General features: G+C 33.4%; 1 protein-coding gene across 1 annotated transcript; it reads left to right on the forward strand.

The window, feature by feature from the left end:
• The first annotated feature begins 1,761 nt into the window (after positions 1–1,761).
• LOC111398671 (prostaglandin reductase-3-like) lies at positions 1,762–14,614 on the forward strand. The gene is made up of 17 exons (XM_023025694.1): positions 1,762–2,106; positions 2,404–2,585; positions 2,940–3,045; positions 3,150–3,226; positions 5,468–5,555; positions 5,785–5,974; positions 6,718–6,844; positions 7,411–7,491; positions 9,856–9,957; positions 10,075–10,170; positions 10,375–10,449; positions 10,999–11,118; positions 12,635–12,763; positions 12,941–13,018; positions 13,783–13,869; positions 14,157–14,243; positions 14,362–14,614. Exons 1-17 carry the CDS (start codon positions 1,881–1,883, stop codon positions 14,410–14,412), a joined length of 1,902 nt encoding a protein of 633 aa, XP_022881462.1. The 5' UTR covers positions 1,762–1,880; the 3' UTR covers positions 14,413–14,614.
• Positions 14,615–27,268: the final 12,654 nt, after the last annotated feature.

Here is a 27,268-nt window from a genome sequence, read left to right on the forward strand (position 1 = left end):
ATCATGAATAAAATCTCGAAGAGTTTTGGTGATGAAAGTTCTTTATAACATTGCAAAGAACATATATGATAAAAAATTCAGATGCTTGTGCCAATATGAAGGATGGACACTCCTTACGAATAATGGAAAAGAAAAATCTACTATTTTTGAAAAAATATATCCAGAAATTTGATACTCATCAAATTAATGGAAGTCCTACAACAATCCAAGAATCATGCAAATTGAGGGAGTGCCCCACATGCAAACAAGATTAAAAGATTGATTTTTCAAGATAAAAGATGAATGGAGATAGATAAAAGGGGACCTACCACTAACAAAGCATCTAGCCAGCTACATATGGAGCCAAAGATGGAGAGGCAATAATAGAGGAAAAGATGCCTCTTTGATGAAAAAGCAAAAAATGCATGTGAAAATGTAAACCCCAGGAGGAAAAGAATAGAGAGGCATGTGAGCCCTTTTCAAATTCTGATGTATGCAATGATATAATAGACCAATAATAGTAAATTTGAGTCATGTATAAATAGAGGTCTCTGGGGAAAGAATGAATTATCTCGAGTTGGAAATCATTTTCTTTCCTTAAGCTTTCTTCAAAACCAGTTTTTCTGGAAACTTCTTGTATACAATATAAATCTTGTATAAATCATTATAAAAATAAAATCCCGATCTTTTGATATCAGAAAAATATGAGTTTCTAAACTTTCTATCCCATAGATTTTTTACAGATTGAAGAAGATAATTTTTTTCTTACTTTAACAAAGAGAGAATTTTCTTTACTTAAAATCTTTATTCTTAATTCTAAGAAAAGATACAGTGATGGCAAGAAGCTGAAATAACAGAATTCCCATTGAGGCAAAAGACCGTTTAAAGGAGTAGTTTGCAGATTCAGAGTTTGAAGGTCACTCGGTTCTAAGAATACAGATTTAAGATCAAAAGTAAGGTAAAATTATTGTCTTTGTTAAATTTAGAAAGAATTCTTCTAATATCTTGAAAGAATCGTAGGGATTATTACTTATCATGTTTGCAAAAACTTATCTATCATGTTATTATTATCATAAAGCTTTATAAGGAATTATCTATACGATGCCAGACTATATAATTAAGGGATTAGATAACCTGTTAGAAAGACTATTAGAAAAAATAAAAAGTATTTTTTCTCAACTAGAGACTATTGATATGTCATCTAAAGAATATGATAATCTTAAAGAATTATATGACAATTATATTACAAATTATGCTAATTTATTAGATCAAAGGATGGAACTTTATATTAAAATTCGAAATAAGAGAAATAAAAGAATTTTGGAACTATCCTAATAAATCAGGATATTTTGTGCAAAATATGACAAGCCATTTCATTAAGGGTATTATAGACATTTTGACAAGAATGAATAGTGATAGACCATTTAGAAAAATCCGCCAGTACAAAAATAGAGTTTCTATTTAATAATTATTAATTTTATTTTTTCAAGCTCGTTTTTAGCCTTTGTTTGATCTCCATTTTAGAGGAATAATGTATTTTGAATAGTAGATTGATGAAGAATATGTAGTTAAAAATTAAAAAATATTTTGAATTTGCGTATAATAATATTATATTGAAGAAAACGTATTTGAAAATGAGTTTTAAAAAAATGAATTTTCAAAAGATTGAGAATCAAACAAGGGAATAGTAGTACATTTTCATAATAAAATATTTTATAGGTAAATTTAAATCTTTTCAAATCATCATCCCAGAAGCCCAAAATTCATCGTTTTCGAAAAAAAAAAAAAAAATTCATTTTAACGGTTTTCATCATAGAGGCGCAAAAAAGTAGCAACAGCTTTAGTCAATCAATCAATCAATTCATTTTCATTTATCAATCTTTCCATTTCGAGCATAAAAAATGGAGATCAAGCCTGGTCTTTCAGCTTTAGTCACTGGCGGAGCACTAGGCATCGGCAAAGCGCTTGTTCTTGCCCTCGCAAGCAAAGGAATTTTCGTAACTATAATCGATTTTTCTGATAAAGGACAAGACGTTGCATTACTTGCTGCAAATGAAGTTTCCAAGTTCCACTCTGAACTGGGATTTCCACCGGCTATGTTCATCAAAACTGATGTCACTAATGCAAGTAAGTGATGCTTTGTTGAGTCTCGGGTTCCATCTTATTAACATGTTCGTTTCAGAACACTAATCTTAAAATTGGACTGCTCGATTGCGTTAAAATTTTCCATCGAACTTTTTGAAGCCTGATACATAGCCCAAGTCTGTTGATTATTATTTGTGTATTTACGTAATATATGATTTTATCCTTAATAATCTTTCTCGCTTTCACCAATTAAATTGGCACATAATTTTTGTAGATTGTACTATTTATTTTTACCGATTAGGGAAATACTGAATATGTTTGGTTTGATTGTTGGGTTAGATGAACTTTCTGCGGCTTTCAAGAAGCACGTCGAGACGTATGGAGGATTGGATCTCTGTATTAACAATGCGGGGATTGCGAATCCGGTTCCATTTAACAAGGACAATACTGATGGTTCTAAATCTTGGAGACTCACTGTTAATGTCAATCTTATTGCAGTTATTGACTGCACCCGTCTCGCTGTAAAGTATTTTAAAGTCTCTTATTATTTTACGTTCTACCAGTTGATTGAAACTGAAATTCTTATGTTATTCAATAGGTTCAGCTTGAAATAGATACACCTTTTTATTAAGTTAAGATGGTGTTATTTTTGAATGTTCAAGGTTTCCTATAATTCATGCTCGAGTTTGTAATTTCAGTAGATTGATGGTTATTGTAGTTAAGAGGACCTTCGAGAGTTGCACCTATGAAACAGATGTGGAGATAGTTTTTGTAGGTCTGCACGTTAAAGAAGTGTCTTTTCTCTGGAATGTTTTCCATGTTCACGGGTCTTCTAATTTGGTGATAACGGCATATTAATCTTGATTTGGTTGCAGATTCAAACCATGCAACAGGTTAAAAAGCCTGGTGTAATCATTAATGTTGGTTCTGCGTCGGGGCTCTACCCAATGTATGGTGATCCTATCTACTCTGCCTCCAAAGGTTTGTAGGTCTCTATTATGCATTGTTATCTGTCAGTTCTTTCTTAATGTAATTAATTGATCTACATTATGTTTTTGCTCTGACGATGATAAGAAATTTCACAGGTGGTGTGGTTATGTTCACCAGATCCCTCGCTCTTTACAAGCGTCAAGGGATCCGTATCAATGTGCTTTGCCCTGAGGTAACCTCTATTTAATTTTTCTAATGACACATCTGCAACGTACAACAATAATTGGGCTGAGATATTAGATACCTTCATTGATGTTACAGGTTGGACATGAACTGTTGTGGCGGGGTCTGAATACCTCTTTGCACACAACAGCCCAAAAGGAAGTACCATTCATTGTGGTTTAGTCTCTATATCTATGTTGACCAACAAATAGAGTCCCAGAGTTGCCGAAAGGGTAGATAGATACATTGTCTAACATAGTGTGGAACAAAAATGGTTCTCAGCAATGTGAGTCTTAGGAGCTCGAGATCGAGTTGTCTATTGTACTTGACTTGGAGAAGAGTTAGGACAAGGGGTTATCTGAAAAGAAACCTCTCCTTATTTGGGAATGGAGACTGGATGGACTAAAAGGCCATTAGCAGCTTGAGGCTTACCATCCCTGTACATGTGGCACTCTCTTCCTTAATAATAAAAATAATAGAGATACCCTGCATCAATCATGTTGTTGTAGGGAGCAGTAGTTAATTGTCATCCCCGATTACAGAGATGTTTTTCGCATTGTCAACTGACCTGTAGTTATCGACTCATAAAATATTAGGGAGGAGGTCGTGATACAACTGCACCTCTTGCATTTTAGAGACGTTAATAGATAATTATATCCAGATCTTCAAGTCGATCATCACTTTTAGGTCCCGTTTGAGCCACATTAATATAAGAATGAGAATGAAAAATATAGCCGTTACGGACCTCACATAAGAAATAGAAAGTCAAATATGGTGGCTTGATGTGATGGATAGCGGTCATATTTTTCATTTTAACGGGCAAATAATGGGAAACAAACGGGGGCTTAATCCTGCTCGTTCATCAAGAGCTGCATACTGTTAACGGTAAGAAAACTTGATTTTTCTTAATAACTGCAAATGCCTTTTTTCTTTCTATCCTCTTAATTCCTCTATTCAGTTTTCTTAATATGTACGGCTGCATTTGGACTTACTCATTCATTCCCAATATATTTTGCTTCAGTTCTCAATTCTAATAACCATGTCAACATACTTACCTGCCTCAATTCGCATTCCCAGTTCATTTTTTAAGTCTCAAAATTTATGGCAATGTTACTTCCTCAGCAACCATGTATCTGACCCTTTGGCAACAAAATGAGCATCCGAACCCCTTAAAATAAACAGCTGCTCTGCATCCACAGCAAAGTTCTTCTGAATGCAGTTTCCTACGAAGAAAGGGGAAGGAATGAAAGCACCACCGCCTTAAAGAAACCAACTATTATAAAAAAAACCAGGATGGCACTGGCCAAAGCCTGAGGCCAAAATGGATCAATGTCCCCACCTCTCAGAACCTTTAGGAAAAAGACTGCCAAAAAGAAAGCCAACATAAAAAATCGTCCTCAAACAACAACCACCTTGAGTGACAACCCCTCAAAATCACCAGAACGACCACCATTTCCTCTTCCCCCACTGTGACCAACCATACACATTAATGAACCTGAAATTAGAAGAATGGGAAAAAGGACCACAATTTGTCACTCACTCCGATGAACCAAAATCATTATAATCATTCAGAAGTCAAAAGTTTCCATCAACTCTCACTGCATATCACCCAAAGCTTCTCAAATTACACTTACTACTACTGAGAAGCACCTCAAATCAATTGGTTAATATGACGTATTTAGTAGGAGAAGAGGTTTAGTTATTGGTTTTGAAGGTTAGCTCAGTGAGGAAGGTTGTTAATTTTAAGTTGGGGTTGTTTGATAGCAACATCAGCTGATGGAATGGCTGTGATCTAAGGGTTAGAGTGATATGCTAATGGGAGACTGGCCAGGTATGGATGAAACTTGGCGAGGATGAGGGTTGGTGGTGGTGGGTGGGGTGGGGGGGGGGACTATAGCTTTATCATCGATTAATAGTGAGTTCACTCTTTAGCATGATGATTTTCCATACTACCTGGTAACATAAAAATTTTTAGCTTTCTTATTGAGATTAAGAAGATGGTGTTAGCGATTTGCAAGCGATTTTATGAATGCATGTTTGGGAAACATTAATTTTATTCACATATTTTTTAAGACACACAACTACTGCCTACTTATCCGCCACTCATGTCTATCATATTATTATAATTTCAGCAACTTATAGTTTTATCTAAACTATTACATGAAGCTTTTCAGCATTGTTGCTAAAAATACTATTTAAGATTTCTAATCTTTTCTATAAAAAATAATTATTAACCCTTTTCTGCCTGCAGTTTGTGCAAACTGAGTTGGCCTCAAAAGTGGATCCTAATTTTATCGATCTAATTGGAGGATTCTTGCCAATGGAAATGTTAGTGAAAGGTAACTACTATTGCAATTAATTTTTCAAAATTGCACCCTACATATCATCGAACTTCATTGATATAAGGGATGTGTATGTAATACCATCATGCATGTCAAGGAAGATACTGTTTGTTATTGCATTTAAAGAATTATTTGAAAATTAATCTTTCATTATGCTTTACCCTTTTCGATTATTGTATTGCAACCTCTGTTTTTAGCTATGAGTGTCTAATTGTCAAATATGCAGGTGCTTTTGAGCTTATAACTGATGAGACTAAAGCTGGGGCTTGCTTGTGGATATCTAAGCGAAGGGGCTTAGAGTATTGGCCAACTCCTGCAGAAGAAGCAAAATACCGTGTGCGCCCTTTAACATCTAGGAGAAAGTCTTCATTTATTTCTCCATTGAGTACTCAAATACCACAAAGTTTTGAGAAGATGTAAGAAGACATAAATTCAGTTACTTGCATTAACAAGAGTGGAAGTAATCTATGTCATCTTCTTATGTTTGTTCCTCAGCTTTGAAATAAAACCATTTTGTGGACACAAGAAGGCATTGGTCAATCATAAAGAATTATGCAATGCTCTAATGGAAGAGTTGAAAATTTTGATATTTATATGTTACGGTCATTATATGCAAGAAACTGAGTCCTGAAATCCACACAAGACTAGCTTATTTAACTTGTTTGTGGAACATTTTCTTAGAAGGAGCCAAGCAACTCTGTGCAACTACTTCCTCTTTCCTTATGGTAGTATTGTGATGATTACGTTTTAGCTCATTTTTTTCTTACAAAATATTTTATGGATTCTTGCCTCCACATTGAATTTTCTTTTAATGATTTTTCAACATGTTGAATATGACCAAATCAGTACAGAATAGTTTCTCATGTATGTTGCAGACGTACTCTTGATGAATTAGATTTTAAATTTTCTGTTTCTTTCAGTTTTGATGCAGAAAGAACATTTTTTTTTATAACTTTTGGCAGCTTTTATTGGGATCTTTGTGGCTTTAGTGTAAAAATTACTCCGCAGAGATGCTCTTGAATCTATTCATGTTTAACCGTATTTAGGCATGAGGCTAAAATTTCACGTAAATCACTGTTGCAATTATTTCACTTCTTTTGTACATTTACCAAATCATTTATTGATTGTTTTTAACGAGTCTCTTTATCTTGTTCTCTAGAGTTGTCCACACATTGAATCATGATTTCCGTGGGGCTACCAGTGTAATACGTGCTCCATTGAGATTACCACTCAAACCTGATCATGTGCTTTTGAAAGTCATTTATGCCGGTGTTAATGCTAGTGATGTAAGTTTGTTAGTCTTATAATTTGATTTTTGTGATTCAAATAGATGTCCTAAAGTTTGGTATCCTATATTTTTGAAAAAGATTAGAAATAACAAGCCTTACCCTATATGGGTGTAAAATGCATGTACGTTGCACAACATAGCTACATTTTAGATTATATTATATCTAGGAATATTTAGATTTAAGGCTCTTCCAATTTAGTTACACTTTGCTACTTGCTTATTTATTATTTTTTGGTGTTGGCTGGCTCTATTGGGTTAAACCTGATTAGCTCAAGTAATATTATCAGGAATAAACTTACCTGGTGTACCATACATAATGATGAGGAGCATCTTTACGTACATTGTAGATTATATTATATCTAGGAATATTTAGATTTAAGGCTCTTCCAATGTAGTTACACTTTGCTACTTGCTTATTTATTATTTTTTGGTGTTGGCTGGCTCTATTGGGTTAAACCTTATTAGCTTAAGTAATATTATCAGGAATAAACTTACCTGGTGTACACATACATAACGATGAGGAGCATCTTTACATGTGCACTAACTGAGAGCATATCATAACAGGTGAATTTTAGCTCAGGACGGTATTTTAGTGGTGACATAAAGGACATCAAATCCCGTCTTCCATTTGATGCTGGCTTTGAGGTAAGAAAAAACTTAAGTTTTAGCTTAATTTGTGAAGTAAATTAGTGTACTTAAACAACTTTTATTTTTATGCTTTTACATTCAGCACTGATCCTCTGAAAGTGCCCCTACCAGTAATTCCTCATGCTCCTTCCTACTCTTATTGCTTTAATTGCACTCAAATTGCCATCCATTGTTAAGATATATGGAATGCTAAAATGTCATACTTTTATTTTAATAATGTAACTTCTCCTTCTCTTTTGAAATGAATGACTTGCTTCATATTTTGGATTGTTTCAAACCCTTGTGTACTTATCCTAAACTAGAGCTTTTTACCTTTCTCCTCCTCCCGGAACATAATAATGAACTGTGTGGTTGTACTTACTCGAATACCTTTTCAAGCTTTATAAAGACGTAAAGTTAAATCATGTTGTTTCTGGCTTGTTACTAGTTCCATTCCAAATTGACGTCTTAATCATAGTATCAGTGTCATGTTTGCAAAGGTTTTGCATCAAGCACTATAATATGTGTTAATCCCAGCTGACAGGTTTAATCTGGAGGGTAGAAGGGGTGAGGGTGGGATGGGGGTGAAGACATTAAACAACTATTCTTATTTTTACAAGATTTTATTCTGCTGCTTGCTTATTCAAAATCTGTTTGTTTCTTCTTTAAAAATCTTCACTGTACGATCGAATTAATAAATATGAAGTTTCAGAAAGTAAAAAGATGACAAGAGAGCGCCAGATTTATGACGGTTGATCATGAGTCTACATTCATTTCTGAAGACTCCCTTTTCGTGTTTACCAGTTCAGCAACAACAATCTCTCGTTTCTTTTCATTGGCTCAGAAACCTACTTACAACAGCACTACAACAACTTGAATCTAAGGAAGAGGCAAGCTTAGATATTCACAGTGATTGGAGAATCACAGAACGAGAAAAGAAAATATTCTTTGCAGATTACGCCCAGAGGGTGTCTTCACAAAAGACTAATTTTAACACTTTACAACTCAAATAATATTGTTTCTTTCTTTCATTTTAAAAATCTTGTGATTAGAGTTTTCCGGAAGCATCTAGGTTTATTATCTATTATAAACTAACAGCTTGCATAGCTTTCAAGATAGGAAAAATATGGACTTTTAATAGCGAATTGTGACAAACAGTAATAACAAATAAGAGTCTGCATGAAGTCTTCTTTGGTTGCCTTTCCTGTTGTTGCACAATGTCTGTTGGACTTCTAAGCACAATTTGTTATCGTCTTGATCTGGATCTGTGATTCTGATAATATCTGTTAATGTACGAAGTCTTCAAATACTTCAATTAATTTCTGAATCATCAAGAAATGACATTTGAAACTACCTATGCAACCAATTATATGTCTGGTCTTTCTTTGTTTTACCTCTTCAGATATATGATCCAAATTATCATTCATATGACCTTTTCAAAATTCACATCAAATGTATTATAAGAAGCTGTACCTATGGTCTCTTAAACATAGCACACTTGGTAAATGCAAATCAGCTTCCAGATTTACAACTTTCGTTTCTTTCTATGTTGCACATATGATACAACTTCATCGTATTTATGGCCCTTGTGTTTTTTCTCCATCATACATAAAATTTTTTAGCCATTCCACTTCACATGAGTGATACATCCACACTTGTATCTCTCAGACCTTCCACTTCAATTGTATGATTAATGGCATGAGACATATGATGCTCCTGTATCTTCCTTCAAACTTGTTATCTCCTTGAATCTACCATTTGCATGTGGTTTAAAATTGTTTAGTCATATGATCTTCCATAACATTCTTTTGAACATCACTTAAATATCTGAACTTTTTATCTCAAAATTTGAGACCCATCTATTGCCCAAAGATTATTGCATGACTATGTATGTGCATTTCACTCAATCAAACTTATCACTAACATTTTACATGTTGGTTATCATCAGACTTAGAAGTTAATATATCAAATGGACAAAATATTGTTGTTTATTTTAGATATTTGTAAAGTTTTACTACGTACCGTGTATGCAATCTTCATAAGACTCCTGTACACTTGAATTAGATTTAAATGTCTTTAAGTTGTCTGTTTTTAGTTTCAATTTTTTCTTGGGATTTTATTATATCATTTTAATTCAAGACTCTTATCATTTTATTGGTTGCGGATGCGTCAGTTTTTGGGAGTTTCAACATAATGGTCTATTGACAGAAAGAAGTAGTTCATGATGGAATAGTCACTTTTAGTGCTTGTTCTATTTGTTTTATCAGTGATCTTTCTATCCATATTAGTTCATTATATTTTTTTGTCAGGTACATTTTGATTTTTACGAGATCAAACGATTCTTTTGTGGGTTCACAAATGTAATCTTGTCTTATGATTCAGGGAGTGGGAATAATTGCTGCTGTAGGCGATTCTGTTAAAAACTTAAAGCCTGGCACTCCGGCTGCAATAATGACTTTTGGAAGTTACGCTGAATTCACCGCGGTAACACATTTATAATTTTTTTTGACTTTGAGATTGGTTGGTTGACTCGGTTCTGTTGTTCTGTTTTTATATTTTCATATTTCTTGAGGTGATAATATGCATAAACGTGTAATTTAGGTACCTTCAAAACACATACTTCCTGTGGCAAGACCAGATCCGGAAGTTGTTGCCATGCTCACATCGGGATTGACAGCTTCCATTGCTTTGGAAAAGGTTTTTCTTCACACATCTGAGATACATTATTTTGTTCTTTCTTTCCTTTTTTATATTCCTCGTACTTGTTATTATTTTTCATGCGATTCTGAATGTTCCGTATTGTGAGTACAACTTATTGGTTATGTGTTTTATTATTTGGATGACGTACTTCAACTGGACCATTTATATTGCTAAGCCTTTCCCCATTTGCTAACTTTGTAGGCGGCACAAATGGAATCAGGAAAAGTAGTTCTCGTCACTGCTGCTGCAGGAGGCACCGGGCAGTTTGCTGTGCAGGTATAGTTGTAGATGACATGGATATCCATCTAATAATTTACTACATCTATATTGTCAGCATTACCATATGCCAATAATACTTGGAAAAAATAGCAGTGTGCACGTTGATGCCTAATCTATTTATCTGTTTCAGAGAAGCAATCCCTATTTCTTTTGGCCTTCACTTTGATTGATCACCTCCTTTATTTGAGGGAAACATCCATCCATGAGGTTCCAGCTACTTGGTCTGGATAGGTTTAATGCATACAGCTTTACCTGGGGAGTGGCCTTTACATGTTGTGAGCTCTTGCTACTAGATTGCAGCAAAGCATCCTTGCCACCACTGCTCCAATGTCCATCATCTATATATTCCTCCACTGTTTCTGTTCACGCACTGAGTTGAATAAGATTCCTTCTTCTAGATTTCTTATTCCATGTTGTTCCACATAGTCTTTTGCATCACCATGAATGTGTAATATCTCTTAAATTGTGCCATTGAGAAATAACATTCCTTTCTAGTCATTTTTTCTGCAGCACAAATGAGGTTATAACAACTATTACTTGATGCAGCTTGCTAAACTAGCTGGAAAGAAGGTTGTTGCAACTTGTGGAGGCAAAGAAAAGGCCAAGCTTTTGAGAAGTTTAGGAGTTGATCGAGTTATTGACTATAAGGAAGAAAATATCAAAACTGTACGTATCTTGAAGAATTTGGTTGTTCATTTCTTACTTTGCACTTGCATATGTGGTGGCCAAATAGCAAAGATGTGAAAGGTGAAAAAAACATAATACACTCTAGCATGTCAAAGCTTGAGTTTTGCTTTGGGTTTACATACAATTGTTTTATTATGATGTTGTCCATTCCTTTTGATTAAACATGCACAAATCCAAAAGCTTATGTTTGTGTTAGGAATAATCTCTTGCTTTCTTGTCCTACCTTTTTAGAAGTCGTGATATGATGGATATACATGATAGTCACGTCACTGTATGGGGGACCACTGCTCATTAAAGCTCTGTCCTATTAAATTTTCCTTTTGACATCTTTATCAGAATTGATGGCTGTTCTCCTGGTAAAGAAGCTTGGTTGAAAAAACACAGAGCCTTCAAATTTACCACATGAAGATATTTTCAATGCTGTGACTCAGAAATAAAACTGCAATAATGTAAAAAGATGAGTTCCTTGGATAGTGAAGAAGCATTCTCTGTATATCTTAGGTCCTTAACTCTCGTACGGATTCGTCTTTTCTTTCCTTTTTCTTTTGTTCTGGATGGAACCTTATCCTATTGAGAGTTAGACCAATGGTTGATTAGATGTAAAATGCTTCAGAATTTCCAAGTTTCGACCTTCAGACTCTCTCTCTCTCTCTCGCTCTCTCTCTCTCTCTATACACACACACACACACACACACGTATATATACACACACAATATGACACAAGTTGATGTGTCTTTTATTTCTTTTGATAAAAAATATATGAAATCAAGTTCCCCGGATTCTAGAATATTTTGCAATAATAATATTGTCTGACTGCCATGTGGCCACAAGAATTGACATGGTTTTCCTACTTCTTTTCCAGTGTGGGAACAAGGTCTACTTGTACTATTTTAATTTGCCAACTTTTTGGAAGTGAAACCTCATGGACCTTTGGCAAAAGAATAGATGAATTGAAGATTTTTTGAGGGATTTTACAATTTTGCAACTCATTAGGAAAGGTTCAAAGGTCAATATATATTTGTTACCTAACATTGCATTTGGGTGTGCTGGGTCACCCTCTTTTCTTTTGTAAAGAAAGATGAAGGGAGTCAATCGTTAACAAGTCTAGAGTTGGTCTTAGAGAATATTAGGATTGATATTTAAAGAACAGTTACCTAAAGGTTTGTCATGAGCTTCACACTTACATCCTAAAAACGGATTAAGGATTTTTATGAGAGGGAAGCCTGAGGACTTACTACCCATGAAGTTCCACATCAAAATATGAATCAGAAGAAAAAGAACTTTTGTGATCAATCATAGAAGGGAAGCTCCAAGGTTATGTTATATGGTGATTTTCTTGACGTACTCAATACAAATGGATGGCCTTTTATTTCAGGAAAGGGAGGGGAAATGGGATGTCTATACAAATGCTTAATCATATGAGTTTATCCATTGACAACAATATAAATGCTTAAGATCTTCCAGCATTGCAAGCATGTTCTTGTTGTGTATCCAGGTACTAAAGGCTGAGTTCCCTGAAGGTGTTGATATTGTCTATGAGTCTGTTGGTGGTGAAATGTTTGATCTATGCTTGAATGCTTTGGCAAGATATGGACGACTTGTTGTGATTGGAATGATTTCTCAGGTTTGGACTTGATTCTGAACATATATAGTGTGTATTTCAATCTGTTTGCATCAGTCTTGATTGACCATCTTAAATTTAGACTGCTACTTAGCTTGAAGGAAACAAATTTCTTTATCATTTGATTCTTGATCTCCAATTCATTTTTCAAACTTTTGATAAATATTCATCTGGTTTTAGTATCAAGGAGAACAGGGATGGAAGCCACGAAATTATACTGGGTTATGTGAAAAGATTCTGAACAAAAGCCAGACTGTGGTATGTGATCGATATTTTATACATTTTACATGTTAATCCTCTGTCTTGCTCTGATTTTGTTGCTATCAAAGAATCAATTGGTGCCCATTTTCCATTTTCCTTGTTAATACTGTATATCTTTTTTGAGTAGTATTTGGCTTTAATTTCAGTTCATGGTGTAATTATGTTTTCAGATAGATATTTTTTTATTCACTTTTTGTAAGAACGAATGCTGCTACTTAGCTGCTTGGATGTATTATTAGTTTACTGAGGATGTTGAATATAGAATTTTGTCCTACTACTTTGCTCACTATGTTGATCCCTGTCTATTATCGTTGTTTTTTTCTGCCTTTCCACGGCTGTTAAAGCTGTTATTGGAATATGCTATGGTCTTTATATTTCCTACTGTTTTCAAATATTAATCTGTAAATGTTTATCCCAGTAGCCTTTTGATTCTGTTACACAGTAGAATCTCCATTTCACCTAACGTTGTCCTTAGCAAATTGCCTTTGATCAAAGGCCAATGTTACTGGCCTTGTAAAATAGCCTTCCAACTTAATTTACTCCAAACTGAATGTCTTAATCCTTTTAGGAAATGATAAGATCCATTGTTCATGTCCATATATTTCCAAAATATGACTTGAAGATATTTTGTCCCTCCCTCTGCACCTTCGTTCACTTTGAACTTCGTTTTGTTTCAAAAATATCTCATGATTATTGAATTACGAGCATGTGATATTTTATGTCTTATGGAATTTTAATGGCTTGATGTCTAATGTTTTCAGGCTGGATTTTTCTTAGTACAATATGCTTACCTCTGGCAGCAGCATCTAGATAAGCTTTATGATCTTTACTCCTTGGGAAAGCTCAAGGTATAATACATTTGCTTGGCACTTTTTGGTTCATACACGCTGTGCAAGTTCTCAATAACTTATTCTTGAATAGATTAAACTACTTGGGTCATTATGGACATGTTTTGTATACATATTGGACAAGAACGGACAATATAATGAGTTCTCTTTAACTTATTCTTGAATCGGATTAAACTACCTGGGTCATTATGGACATATTTGGGATAACAGGAGTGAACAATAAAATGAATTAAGCTATTTGGGCTTATACACATCTTCATGAGACTTGCTTTATCTCTTCATGACAGGTTGCTGTCGATCCGAAACCATTTTTAGGCGTTAATTCGGTGGCTGATGCAGTTGACTATCTTCATTCTGGAAAAAGTGTTGGCAAGGTATTCATTCTTTATCACAAGACAGTTTCTTTCACTTTATAATTCATTTCAATTTTTTGTGCTTACAGTTTTGATTGCTAGATCGATACTTTAATACCGTGATTGAAAAACACTGCAGGTTGTCGTGTGCATTGACCCGTCATTTAGTCAACAATTGTCAAAATTATGAGCAAATGTACCTGTCGAAGTTTTTGCTTATAGTTGCAAGAATTAGGAGATGCAATTTAGTGTGCCTCTTAATAAAAGGGAATGAGAGAATAATGCCAGCCACTCTTCTGCTTGATATTTTTATCGAGTGCGTGTTTGATAGGCAGACTGGATTTTACTATATACATTACAATATATAAGATTTTCATTTTGGTTCTTCCTTATTTGGACTGGAGAGCAAAATGTTTAAAAAAAAAAAAAAAAAAAAAAAGCAGTATTTTTTTTGAGTGTATGTTTGGTATATTTTAACTTCATATTCTACCTTAGCACTGTTCTTTTAAAGCTTCCCATCTCTTATATTCAATTCATATTAATTAATTTATTTTCTAAGAAAAATTCATACTATATGATAATTTGCCAATAAATATTGTCCTAAAAGAAAAGAAAAGGAAAGAAAAAAAAAAAAAAAAACAGACATAAAATCACCTCAAGGTAACTTGAATATTTATATATGTAACTGCGAACCCAAGTCGTTCAATTTTAGCAAAGATAGACATATTTAGCCATTGTTTGGTTCTCATTATTTTTAAAATATGTTTTTCTTTCTTATTTGTAACTATGCAAGTTTCAATAAAATAAGATTACATGCAAAATCAAAATTTTTCCTTATTTTTAACTATACATTATTTGTCAAAATACTATTTCAAAATGTATTTTTCGCGAAAAAATTGAGATTCAAACAGGCTCTTAATTCGGTCTTAAATGATCTGATCTTAGGGGAAGTTGACAAAAAACATGCTACTGGAAATAGATAAGTTTCGGGTAGAACTCACATTTAAAACTATCGAGAGGAAGTGCTTATAAAATTACAAGGGAAGTCTTTCCCAAGTAGAATATAATTAGACATAATTAGATCATTAATATCTGCACGTCTTCAAAATCGACGTTCACGATGGCCCATTTTTTGCATAACCAATAGAATGAAGGAATTGCTCAACCATATAATCCTAACCTCAATATTATTCCCCCAGTATATGAAGTTGCCTGCAAATTGTGATCATCACTTTTGAGTAAAATTGACTATACAAGCGAATTATAAGGTTTAAGTGTTAAATAAATCACAAGATAAGTTTTTCATGTGCGATCTGAGATAATTAGATCATTACAAACAATTAAATTAAAGTAAAAACTTGTAAAATAAGCTTAATATATTTTTTTATTATCAACAATTATTACATGACAATCATAATTTTAGAATTATAAATCGAGAAAAACGTTAATAATTCAATCAGAATGTTAAAGCATCTTCAAGAAACCAATCCCACATAAACAACGAAAAGTAGTAGACTCTAAAATTATACAAAAATTATACACGGAAGATCCTTTTTTCGATTAATATGCTTAGCCCTACAAAAGGAAGGGGAAAAAAAGGCAAGCCAAAACAACTTTAGGGCTATAGTAACTTGCATACTCTGCGTGCCAAATAGTCGCCTGCTAAGTAGAATATGCATTAAAATATCCCAAATTTTTATCATATTGTTGTTTTTTTTTTGTTTTTTTATTTTTTTTTATTTTTAACCCTATGTATTCCAGACATTCCATGAGAATAGAGTTTCTAGTATTTTCTACAATTTTTACAAAAAAAAAAAAAATGTAACTCATATCGAGCATGGTACCTTCATATTTGTCTTACTTTAGTACGAAGTAACGTAGAAGGAAGCTATCACCATCCCCACTTTCATTAACTCTGATAACGTCAACGTGAAGTTTGCACATAATAAAAATAAATGATAAGAATGATAAGAACTTTACATTTAACATATATGATGAAAAATAACAAAGTATAAAAAATATAAGCGTCAATAAATATGATTTTAGTTTAGAAATATAGAAGGAATTTGAGAGCATATTCCTATTAAAATAAGCAAAACTAAAATAAAGACACACATTATTTAACCATATGATAATTTGGCTGATAAATTGATCTATTTTGTTTCTAGAGTTTCTTTGCATGTTGCTATTCAATTAAACCTTGTGCCAAATAATGGAAATTGAAATAGAAAAAAGGTTTAGGAAACTTTTATGGTGTTTAATATATTTTCAGAAGATATAATCGATTTCAAAAATTAATGTCTCTTAAAAGGGCAACTTATTTGTCCTTGTGCAAGTTAACCTAAATGGCATCCTTGGTAGGTTAGATCAATAGCACTTTGACAATATTAAAATGAAGTTAAGTGCCCATTTGATGTAGATTCTTTGAGAATAAATATTATGAAAGTGATTTGTTTATTTTTTATTTTTAAGAATGTATGATTAAAAAGTAGGAAAAAGTTATGGGTATACATGTAAAATTATTTTATTGGGAAGATGTATGGTTAAAAATGAGTTTTACATAATCTGTACTAAACGGGGGCTAAAATCTTGACATACGCATGGTTTAGTCCTATCTAATACTGCACGCCAACTACCCATAAGTTTATCTATGCCATCTGTATTGGTAGAAACATTATCGTAAGCTATCCAATGTACAGAAAATTGTAAGCCTTGGGTTTACAAAGTTGGGTTCAAGCAATTTTTACATTTTAGTACCTCCATGTTTTAAGCTAGTTATTAATAATTCACACAAGTAAATCGAATGTAACCATAACTCCCCAAGATTACCTTAAATGTCGTAGGAGAAACTAGTTGGAAAACCAGTGCATCGCCGTCGATTAACTCGTCATCAATTTTGAAACCCCTCCATCCACCACTAAGCCCTGCTTCCTGAGCGAAGTACTTTGCTGGATGTTCGTCTAACGCTTCATCCACAAGAACGATAGTTTCCTCATGATATGGAAAGGTGAGTCTTGCACAATATGTGTGGAAGACCCTATTGCAAAAATAATGCAATATTAACAATATGGCATATTCTAAAAACAGGGAATTGAACTTAGTGAAAAGGGATTAAGTAGCTGCTTCCAAAAATTATTGAGAACAAGTATTAATTTATTGTTGTCGCAAGTTATTAGAACATGTTCCAAGCTAATATAGTTTCCAATTAGGTTTAAAAAAAAAATAAACAAAATAAAAAAATAAACTCATGGTCATGATTCTAAAGATTGTGTTCATTACAATCTTGGGTTCGAGTCCACCTATTTCTTTGAAAAGTTCAGGATTTTTAGTTACTCCCTGGAAAAAGATAAACAGCCATCTTCGTAGAACATTAAAAGCATGTTTAGTACATAAAAGGATTGCATGCTACAATGAACAATAAATTTACTACTTAATCTTCTATGATTTTGTTAAGTCATACTTACCAAACATGTTATAAAGGGATAAGTAAATTTAGAACTTATTTAACCCCCATTTTGCTTTTGACAAAATAGATTTTGCAATAGGGTTTTTCATAAATGTATTGTTAAAAAGTAGGAAAAAGTTCCGAGTTTACAGAATGTGTGATTGAATTTGAGTTTGGAGAAAAGTGAGTTTTTAAAAAATGGTGTTTAGACATGGGCTTAGTTTCCAAAATCTGAACTTCATGGAGGTTATTATGGTTCGTGATGATTAATCAACAGAAGGATCATAAACTTTTCTTGATCATCAAAAGATTTGAAACTGTAGGATATCATTTACCAAGAAACAGTAACATTTTTATAGGGACACTCTAAAATACAAGACAGTTGTTAGAATTTGGATGTGATTCTAATTCTTTGTTGCAAATAATTGGGAGTTCTAATTAAAGTACACAATAAGAAAAATTCTATTGTGAATCCTAACCAAGTTTACTTGGTAAATTCTAGTTGAAATTCTATTTGGAAATTCCATTGGAAGTTGAAATTTGTGTTGGAGTTGAAGATGTTGAAATTATGGATTGGAGGGTGTTCTCTTTGCATTTTGCTAGCCTAGACGCTCGAGCACCAAAAGTAGAAAGCTGGCGCCCACATGGGGCTAGCCTACTGCTCGAGCAACAAGGACTACTAGCTTAGCGCAAGCCACCTGCTTGATCGGCGATGTTATTTGGCCCAGGCCAGTTCTCACGTTTTGACCAGTTTTTTTTTTTTTTTATTTGCGTTTGGATGTCATCTATTTTTTCCTATATATAGTTGAGTCTTCATTATGATTTAGAACAAGTTAAAAAATTGTAAACATAAATCTTTGTATCCTTTCTCCAAAATAGAATAAAATCTCCTTCACTCTGCAAATCACATTGATGTTGTGTCTTTGAGATCTTTACTTCATATTGTGGCTATAATATCTTATTTTCTTCAACAATGTGGTATTGGATTAATCTAGTATCATTTTTATTTCATAATAAACTGGTATAAGAGCTTTCGGTTTTGAAATTCTTGGGAAGATCTAGATTTTGATTAAGTTAATAGCTCAACTTGATTTTTCGTAATGTCAACTATGAAGTATGATATTCGGCTATTACATTGCAATACCGGTTTCTCTTTGTGATATGTAAAGGTGCGAGCAGTACTCGTTCAGATGGATTTGGAGGATGCATTGTTTGGATCTGACAAGATGCCCACACCTTGGACTCCTGGGGAGAAACAATGGAAGGATTGAAAGTCCCTATGTTAAATACATCTTCATCTTTCAAAAAATATTCTTCAAGATGTTTTGAAAGAGAAGTCAGCCGCTACATTATGGTTAAAATTAGAGCAATTATGCTGACAAAAAATCTTACTGGCAAATTGTATCTGAATAACGTCTATATTCTCATTGTATGACAGAAGGTTCATCTCTTGAGGACCACCTAGTTACTTTTAAGGAGATATTTGTTGGTTTGGAAACGTTAGATGTCAAATATGATGAAAAAGATTTGGGATTGCCAAAAGGGCCTCAGATGCAACGTTTAAATTTGGGGTGACGTCACGACTCCAACAAATGAAAGGTTATGGAAAAGTCTACTAGCGTTTAAAGGGTTTGGAGCTTCTACTGCAATTATCCCTTGATTTTATTGTTTTTATTGCTTACTTCATACATGTCTTTTAGAGATATGATTTTATAAAGTCATGACACTCTCCATCAAAGAAGTCCATGATGCTCTATATATGAAGGAAAAGATTATGCATTTTGTAGCATTTGAGGGTCATGGATTTCGTCACATTGTTGACGGTGGTTGTGCAAGGGATAAGTTAAAATTTAACTTCAAAGTTTGTAAATATTGTAGGAAAAGGGGGCACTTGATAAACAATTGTTATAAGTTGTAGAATAAATTAAAGTTGACCATAAAACAACAATTAGACACTATAAGGGAAGTAAGTATTGCAGAAAATATTAACAGTGATGGAGAGCTTTTACTTATATTTGACTACAAGTCCAAACTTGATGAAGCTTGGATTCTTGATATAGCTTGTGCTTTTCATATGTCTTCCAGTCAAATTTGTTTTCAACATATGACGAAGTTTCAAAAGGTGTTATGATGACCAATAATGATGCGCCTTGTTGGATAGCTGACATTGACTGGGTCAGAATAAAAATGTTTGATGGAATGCTTAGAGTACTTGATATAGTGATACGTGCTCCAAATCTGAAGAGAAATTTTATCTCCTTAAATACTCTTGATTCAAAAGGGTATATGTATATTGTTTAAGGTGAAGTCCTAAAAGTTAGTAAAGGAGCCCGTGTTTTAATAAAGGGACATAGAAAATTTCATTTATATATCCTGCAGTGTTATACAAAATCTTTGAGCAATTAGCATATTTTAAGAACTCAAGTGGATTTGGAGTTGGATTATGCACTTTTGGAGTCTAATTTGTGATTTTCTTTAAGAATACATCTCAGTTGAACTTAGAAGATACGGGTAAATTAGCCTTACGACCAGTATAGGTGGTGTCATTATATTCAGTTGCTAGTAACAAACCCATTTTGGCCATAATACTTCACATAGGTACGATTCTACTAATTAGTTGATGTTTTGAATGTGGGAAAAGATATTGATTCTAGCCAATATCTTTATTCTGATGCATTTAGTTGTGATTCTGTTACAAGACTTGTTTCAGCCTTGTTTGGTGATAATCACTTTTTCCTTTAGTTGGGGGTAGAAGAGGTGGAGAATATTTCAGGTTGAAAGTTTTTGATGGAGAAGTTTGTGTTTTTCATCAAAGAGTTCAAGTTTATTCCTTAAAGTAAATTTTGTCTCCCGATGGAGAATCTTTTATGAAATTTTATTTATTGCAGTGAAATTCGTGTCAAAGTGGACATTGTTAGAATTTGGAAGTGACCTGAATTCTTTGTTGAAGATAATTGAAATTTCTAATTCAAGTACACATAAAGAAGAATTCTATTTTGAATGCTATTGTGGAATTCTATTCAAGTTTACTTAACAAATACTAGTTGAAGTTCTATTCTAAAGTCCTATTGAGGTTGAATTTTTGTTGCACTTGAAGATCTTGAAATTATGGACTGGAGGGTGTTTTCGCCGCATTTTCGCTAGTTTGAGGCTAGCTGGACACTCGAACATCAAAAGTTGAGAAGTTGGGGGCTGCTAACCTGGCGCTAGGCGCCTTCTCAAGTGGTAGTTTTATCTAGCTAGGTTTGTGTTCGAATTTTCAAGAGTTTTCTTGCATTCTACTTCAATTACAACTCTCCATTATTAGGGTTTGAACGTCTCCTATTTTTTCCTATATATAGTTGGCTCTTCATTATGATTTGAAACAAGTTAGAAATATTGTAAATACAAATCTTTGTATTCTTTTTTCTTTTTCCATATTATAATAAAATCTTATTTACTTCGCAAATTACATTGTTTTTGTGTCTTTGAGATCTTTACTTTACATTATGGCTATAATATCTTATTTTTCTTAAACAAAGTCGTATTGGATTAATCCGTTATCATCTTCATTTCACAACAGCAGTATTAAAAAAACTTAAATCTATATTATATCATCTATATCGCATTACTAATATATCCTTTTTGCTCTTTTGTTGACGTAACTTTATTATTAACTTCATAACAAGTCAGACAATATATTTTCATAACAGTAATGCTATTTAACCTCATTGGGGTTGAAACCTATTCTAGGTAGTGCTAGTGTGGCATTAAGTGCTAAGTGAAACTAAATGAGTAATTTAATTTCACATTTCATTTAGCCTATCATTTAGTGTCACCTAGACTGGAGTTGCAATCACAATGGGGCTACATAACATTATTCTTTTCATACACTTACCAGCCAGAATCCACCGGTGACATGTGACTGAAGCATAGGCTTTATAAAACTTAGAATGCCTTGATTGAAACTCGATTATAGTCACTTTGCTCTTTCAATAGAAATGGGGTACTTCCTCTTCTCAAATTTTTCTGCGAAACAATGACAAACGTCATTAGCATAACATTGATAGACAAAGACTCATTAGTCCGAACTCCTCAAAGAATCAACAAGCAACACTAACTGCTCGAACTCCCTGGAAGATAGGGGATGGAGATAAATATCCTCAACTATAACCAACTCAGTTTCAGTTAGCTTGAAGTGTTCAATCGACCCAATAACACATCGAAAGTCAGAATTAATTCCATTACCAAAACAGTAGAACTAGGTAGTTAGAACTGTCACTTGAGGAGCCATATCACCTTCACACGCCTGCCACTGCCTCTTCTTGCAGAACCAAGGCTCTTTCCATCCTTTGATGAAGGAGGGAAGGCTTATAACAAACGGGAAGTGTGATCCCAAGGACAAAGAGAGTACCAACACTTGGAATTCTCTTTCTCCAAAACCCTAACTTGGAAAATAGTCTGGAAGACTTGAAGTAGCATGTCTTCACCAAGGGTGGTCTTCTTCCAAAAAATAGGTCCCCACTAATTAGGCACAAGCATTGGGGATGAGCTGTTTAAGCACCAACTCGTATGACCTTTGAATAGCCCAAAAGAAAAGATGAAGGGACTAGTGAAGTCTTCGCTTCAGAAGAAACTCACTAATGACGACGTACCCCAGCTTAGGAAAGCAGTCTTGCTCATCAGGAGAAGGGGCTAAGAGCTCGATGCTGTAAGGAATACAATATTTTTCCCTCAAATCTACCAAGCATGATGCAATTATGATTGAAGGAATTTTGGCTGCTCCCTAACTCAAGTCATAGCCCTTGTTTGAGCCCCATTTTGAGTGGAAAACTGAATTTTTGAATAGTGTATTGATAGGAAATGTGTAGTTAAAAAATAAGAAAAAAATTTGGATGTGTAATATTATTTTATTGAAGAATATGTGATTAAAATGATGTTAAAACACTGTAGAAATTTTTTTTTATTTTTTATTTTCCAAAGGATGGATATCAAACAAAGGCATAATCTATGTGACCCTTCCGCATGGGCAAGACACTTTGACTAGCTGTAATGGTGTAACAAGGTCGACGGTAGTGGCTAAGGTAGCCCCCATCTCAGCAGCTATAGTCCTAATGTTTGATTACCTCTCTTAGAAGATGTAGAAGACATTTCTAAAGGAGAAAGAAAAAATCTATTGATAGAAAAAGCTTAACGAAACGAGGACAGAACTCACCGAATTTCTTAAAGAATTGGCCAAAAAATTTCGAATGGCAATGGACAAAATGCAAAAAAGGGTCGAGAGCTTTTTGAAGGTTTGATTTTCCTTTTTGCCAAAGTAAACAATGTATTTCCTTAGCCATAGCCTTTTATAGTGAGGGTAATCAATCTCAACCATTGGATTTCGATCCGAACCATCCAACAGTCGATCTAAGGCTCAATCTAGACCAACCATAATGTTTGTCATTTCAAATTTCATCGTCCAGATCGAGAGAGTCGGAGTCACGCGCGCCTACATGTCCGTCCTTCAGGAAAACCGTTTACTACATTCATCACCACTCATTAAATACGGCGATGGTTGTGTGTGTAAAAGTCGAATCGTCCCAACTGTCTTTTCTTGAAAATGTATGAGCTGACAAATTATTTGCGCATAACAATTAAGGACGTTCCTAACGCTTCAAAAAACATGCCTCTTTGAAATTAACTCACTGTTGCTTCAGCAAAAAACAAGGGCACACCACATCAGCTTCGGCATTTATAAACTCAACAAGGGCTCAGATGTAAGATCACTTTGGAGCAAGTAGCCTCAGATTAAGTTCCTCAGTTGATGCTCTATCTCTTCCAAAATTTGATTTTCACACAACTTCGGACAACTCTCTCTATAAGTACCCCAATCGATTCATGGCTGTTCTATTTTTAAATTCTAATTATAATATAAATATTTATATATAGACTTAGGGGACTATTGTGGTGTCAACATTGCCTCCCAACGTTTTTTCTTCTATATTTAAGTCCATGCATTACATCAATGGTCATGCAGAGACTTAGAGGACTGTTGTTACACCTCGCCACATCGAGACTCCAGTCGAAGACCACACCATAAACCACGTAGAGCTTAAAGTCAACATTCGATCAGATAACAAGTCAAAAAGGAGCATACACTTCCTTCCCCAATATTCCTCACACTGATGGCTGAAGCTCTCTCTCAATTAGCGGAAGCCATCCCTCCATCCGAAGCTCCCTTTGATTGAAGCCCTTTACTGTCTTTTAAAGGATTTGTAAGCAATTTTTAGGAACGATTGATGTAAGTTCGTAATAATGAATGTTAGAACTGTTAGCCTAGGATCTATGGTGGCTAACTCGTTATCAATATATTAAATACGTAGATGACTGAGTGCAGTGACTTTGGCCTGGGAGATGAAGCCACGTAGTTTCAATCAAACGACAACCACCTAGGTTGGAATACTATAAATAAGGAGCTCTTGTAATATTTGTTCTTAATGCAGCTCTTTACACTTAAAGCTACTCTTTGTCTTATCTCTTGCTTATTTCATATTCTTATTTGTTGGAGCTTAAATTATCTTAATTTAGTTGAGTTTGTTGATTGATTATTATTATGCAATCATTTCTAAACATACTGTCGGTGTCTGAACATTTTTATCACGCATCATAAAACATCTCTCATGTACATATATGATATAGTCCTCCGACCAAGTCTCAGGCCAAAACTTGTTGGAATTTGCTTACGTGAATACAAGTGGACCAGCATTTGTTGCCCATGTAATCATTAAGAAAAGCTGGGTCAACAGAAAAAGCACATCTTTAACTAGTTCGTTTGTCCATCATTAGTTAATGAGTGCTTTGAACACCAAAATACTATCACAAGAATCAAACAAATCAAACCATGCTAGCATGAGAGAGTTAGATGTTTTACTGACTTCTTTGTAATTAGGGAGAGGTTTTTTTGCAATGCAGCTTGATCATTTGACAGCAGATAAATCCAATGGTTGCTTGGATATCTTTGGCTTCACTTTCTTCATCTATTATGCAGAGCAGAAAAAACCAATTATCTCGTAATTGTAAAGGTAGATTGGACAATATAAAAGAAACTAAAATCTTATTTATAAGGGTTATTCGCATAAAATGTCATTACGTATGGAGTTCACTGTGCAAAATGTCCAAACATTGTATTTTTTTTTGCATTTTCATCCCTATTTCAACATTTCATTGTGGGAATTATCCATTTCATCTATTTACATCCAATTTCTTAATTAAAAAAAAAAGCGTGAAATGATGAATATACTTTCATATTTAAATAAACAAAAAGAAAAATAAAGAACTAATTGTAACTATACCCCAAATTTTTTTTAAAAAAAAAGTGCAAACGAGTCCCAAATAAGTTATTATAAAAGTTTAAAAAAAAAAATCTTCTTCCTTCTCCTTTCCCTTCATATTGTCCCACCACCGGATTAAAGAACTAATCATACTAAACAAAATTATTCACTGTATACATCACCAGCATCACTGCATTCATTCCACTACTCTCTCTTCTACATTTTCCGTTTTTTTTACACTAAATTGAGCTAAATTAAGGAAAAAAAAATTTAGGGTTAACAAGCTTTAAATTCTTTTGATGATATGAAGTGATGGCTATTGTAACAACAAATCCTAAGCTTCCTTCACAGGACCAAAGAGAACGGCACTGTTGCCTTTCGAGCCCGAACATGGAAATTTGCATCTGCCAAAAGCACAGAATGTCAATGAAATGGCCGATGGCTATAGAAGCAACCCCATCGAATGCAAAGTAGATGCTGGTGACATCAATAGGAAGTTTATTAGTGTCGTTTGAGGGAGAATTGATTTTGATACCCCATGAGCAGAGACGGATATGGGGGACTGGGCTGGGCTATAATCCCCCCTAGGGCCCAAGAAATTTATTTTTTTTAATGCATTTTTCTTTTTTTTTTTGAAAAAACAGTTTTTTTGTGTGTAATTTTTTTTCCACGTATTAGCCTGATTTGAAATTTTGTAGTCCGGTCTTAGATCCAATCCTGGATCCGTCCCTACCCATGAGTAAGGCGAAGACTGCATTGAGCGGAAGGTGTTGGGACTACAGGCAATGGTTAGAGGAAAGAACGAAATTCATTCAGCAAGGAGGAGTTTGCATTTTCTTTTGAAAAGAATTTTTGTTCTTTGCTCATAATACGGTATAGAAGAAACAACGCTCACACATAAAAAGTGGAATTAATTTTCAACCGGTGGTGGCGGTGACGGCGGATGGGCGGGGGAGAAGGAGATTTTTTTTTTTTTTTATAATTCTTAAATGATTAATTTGAGACTCGTTTGCACTTTTTATTAGAAAAAATGAGAGTATGATTGCAATTAATTCTTTATTTTTATTTTTTTCTTATTTAAATAGGAGAGTATATTCGTTATTTCACAACTTTTTTTTTATTGTTCTTGAGAGTTTATTATCCATCGGTTCTGAAAATTTTAAATAAAATATTATTACAATTATGTCTCTCAGTGAAATTTTCAATTTATATAGTTTCTTATATGAAATGTTTTCTCGTAAATGATTATATTATTATAGGTTTTTTTATTTTTATTTTTTTTACATATAAGTTAATATTTAATTTAAAAAGTTAACTAAAGTTAAATATTAATTAATATCTAAAGTTAGTATTTTTACTTATAAGTAAACTTTACAATTATAAATTAATTTTGTACTTTAAAATAACTGAAGTGAATTTTTTTACTTTGAAGTAACTTTTTATATTTTATAAGTAAACTTTTACCTTATTAGTAGCATTTTTATTTGTAAATAAATTATTTTACATAAAAGTTATTTTTATCTTACAAGTGAAATAATAATTTTAATCTAAATAAATAATTTTTTAGTTAATATGTTTTTAAGTTCGAACAAAGTATGTTGGTTTGAAATAATTACTTTATTTATGGTAAAATTAGAAGAAGATATGAGAAATGATAAAAAAATTGTCAATTTGATGGGTTGAGAAAACTAATCAGATTACGTTACTTCAATTTTGGATGATTTTTAAACCATCCAAAATTGGTGCTCAAAAGAAAGCATTGATTTTTCCAACCTCTCATAAGCAGTGTCGCCCAAAATCGATAAAAATCAATGCAAAAGAACTCCCAAGCAAGCTCTAACACTCCATTCATTTTTTATTCATACATTATATAATGTATGTATGTATGTATGTATGTAAGTATACACACACATTACAATATTTTTCTTGAAATATGATTGTTTTTGCTTGTATATATTTTCTTGAAGTTTAAATCTAGATGGTTCTCACATCTCTTTTTTATTGCACCTAGAAATTTTGAGCTTACATTCTCAAATTGTAACAAAAAAAATAAAAAAAATATGAAGTGTCAATTGATGCTTTGATGACTTTATGGCACATATTAGACTTCTAAGTTATTGTATCATCTTTAAGTTTGTTATCAAGAAGATTTTCAGTAGACGAGTTCGTTTTTATTAAGAAAGAGATTCTTTTTAATTTAATAGAATGAATCATTTGATTAAATAAGTACAATAATTATGGATTTTATTTAATTAAATAGGTAGGCACAACGAATATATATTTTTAGTTAATTTAGCATATCTTTACTT

The sequence above is a fragment of the Olea europaea genome, chromosome 8 (genome assembly GCF_002742605.1).
Source record: "Olea europaea var. sylvestris chromosome 8, O_europaea_v1, whole genome shotgun sequence".
In the NCBI taxonomy this organism is placed as follows: Eukaryota; Viridiplantae; Streptophyta; class Magnoliopsida; order Lamiales; family Oleaceae; genus Olea; species Olea europaea.

Coding starts and splice junctions, on each gene's coding strand:
- LOC111398671 (XM_023025694.1), top strand. CDS start 1,881: ATGGAGATCAAGCCTGGTCTTTCAGCTTTAGTCACTGGCGGAGCACTA. Junction 6,845..7,410: donor CCGGTGTTAATGCTAGTGAT/GTAAGTTTGTTA, acceptor ATATCATAACAG/GTGAATTTTAGCTCAGGACG. Junction 7,492..9,855: donor CATTTGATGCTGGCTTTGAG/GTAAGAAAAAAC, acceptor CTTATGATTCAG/GGAGTGGGAATAATTGCTGC.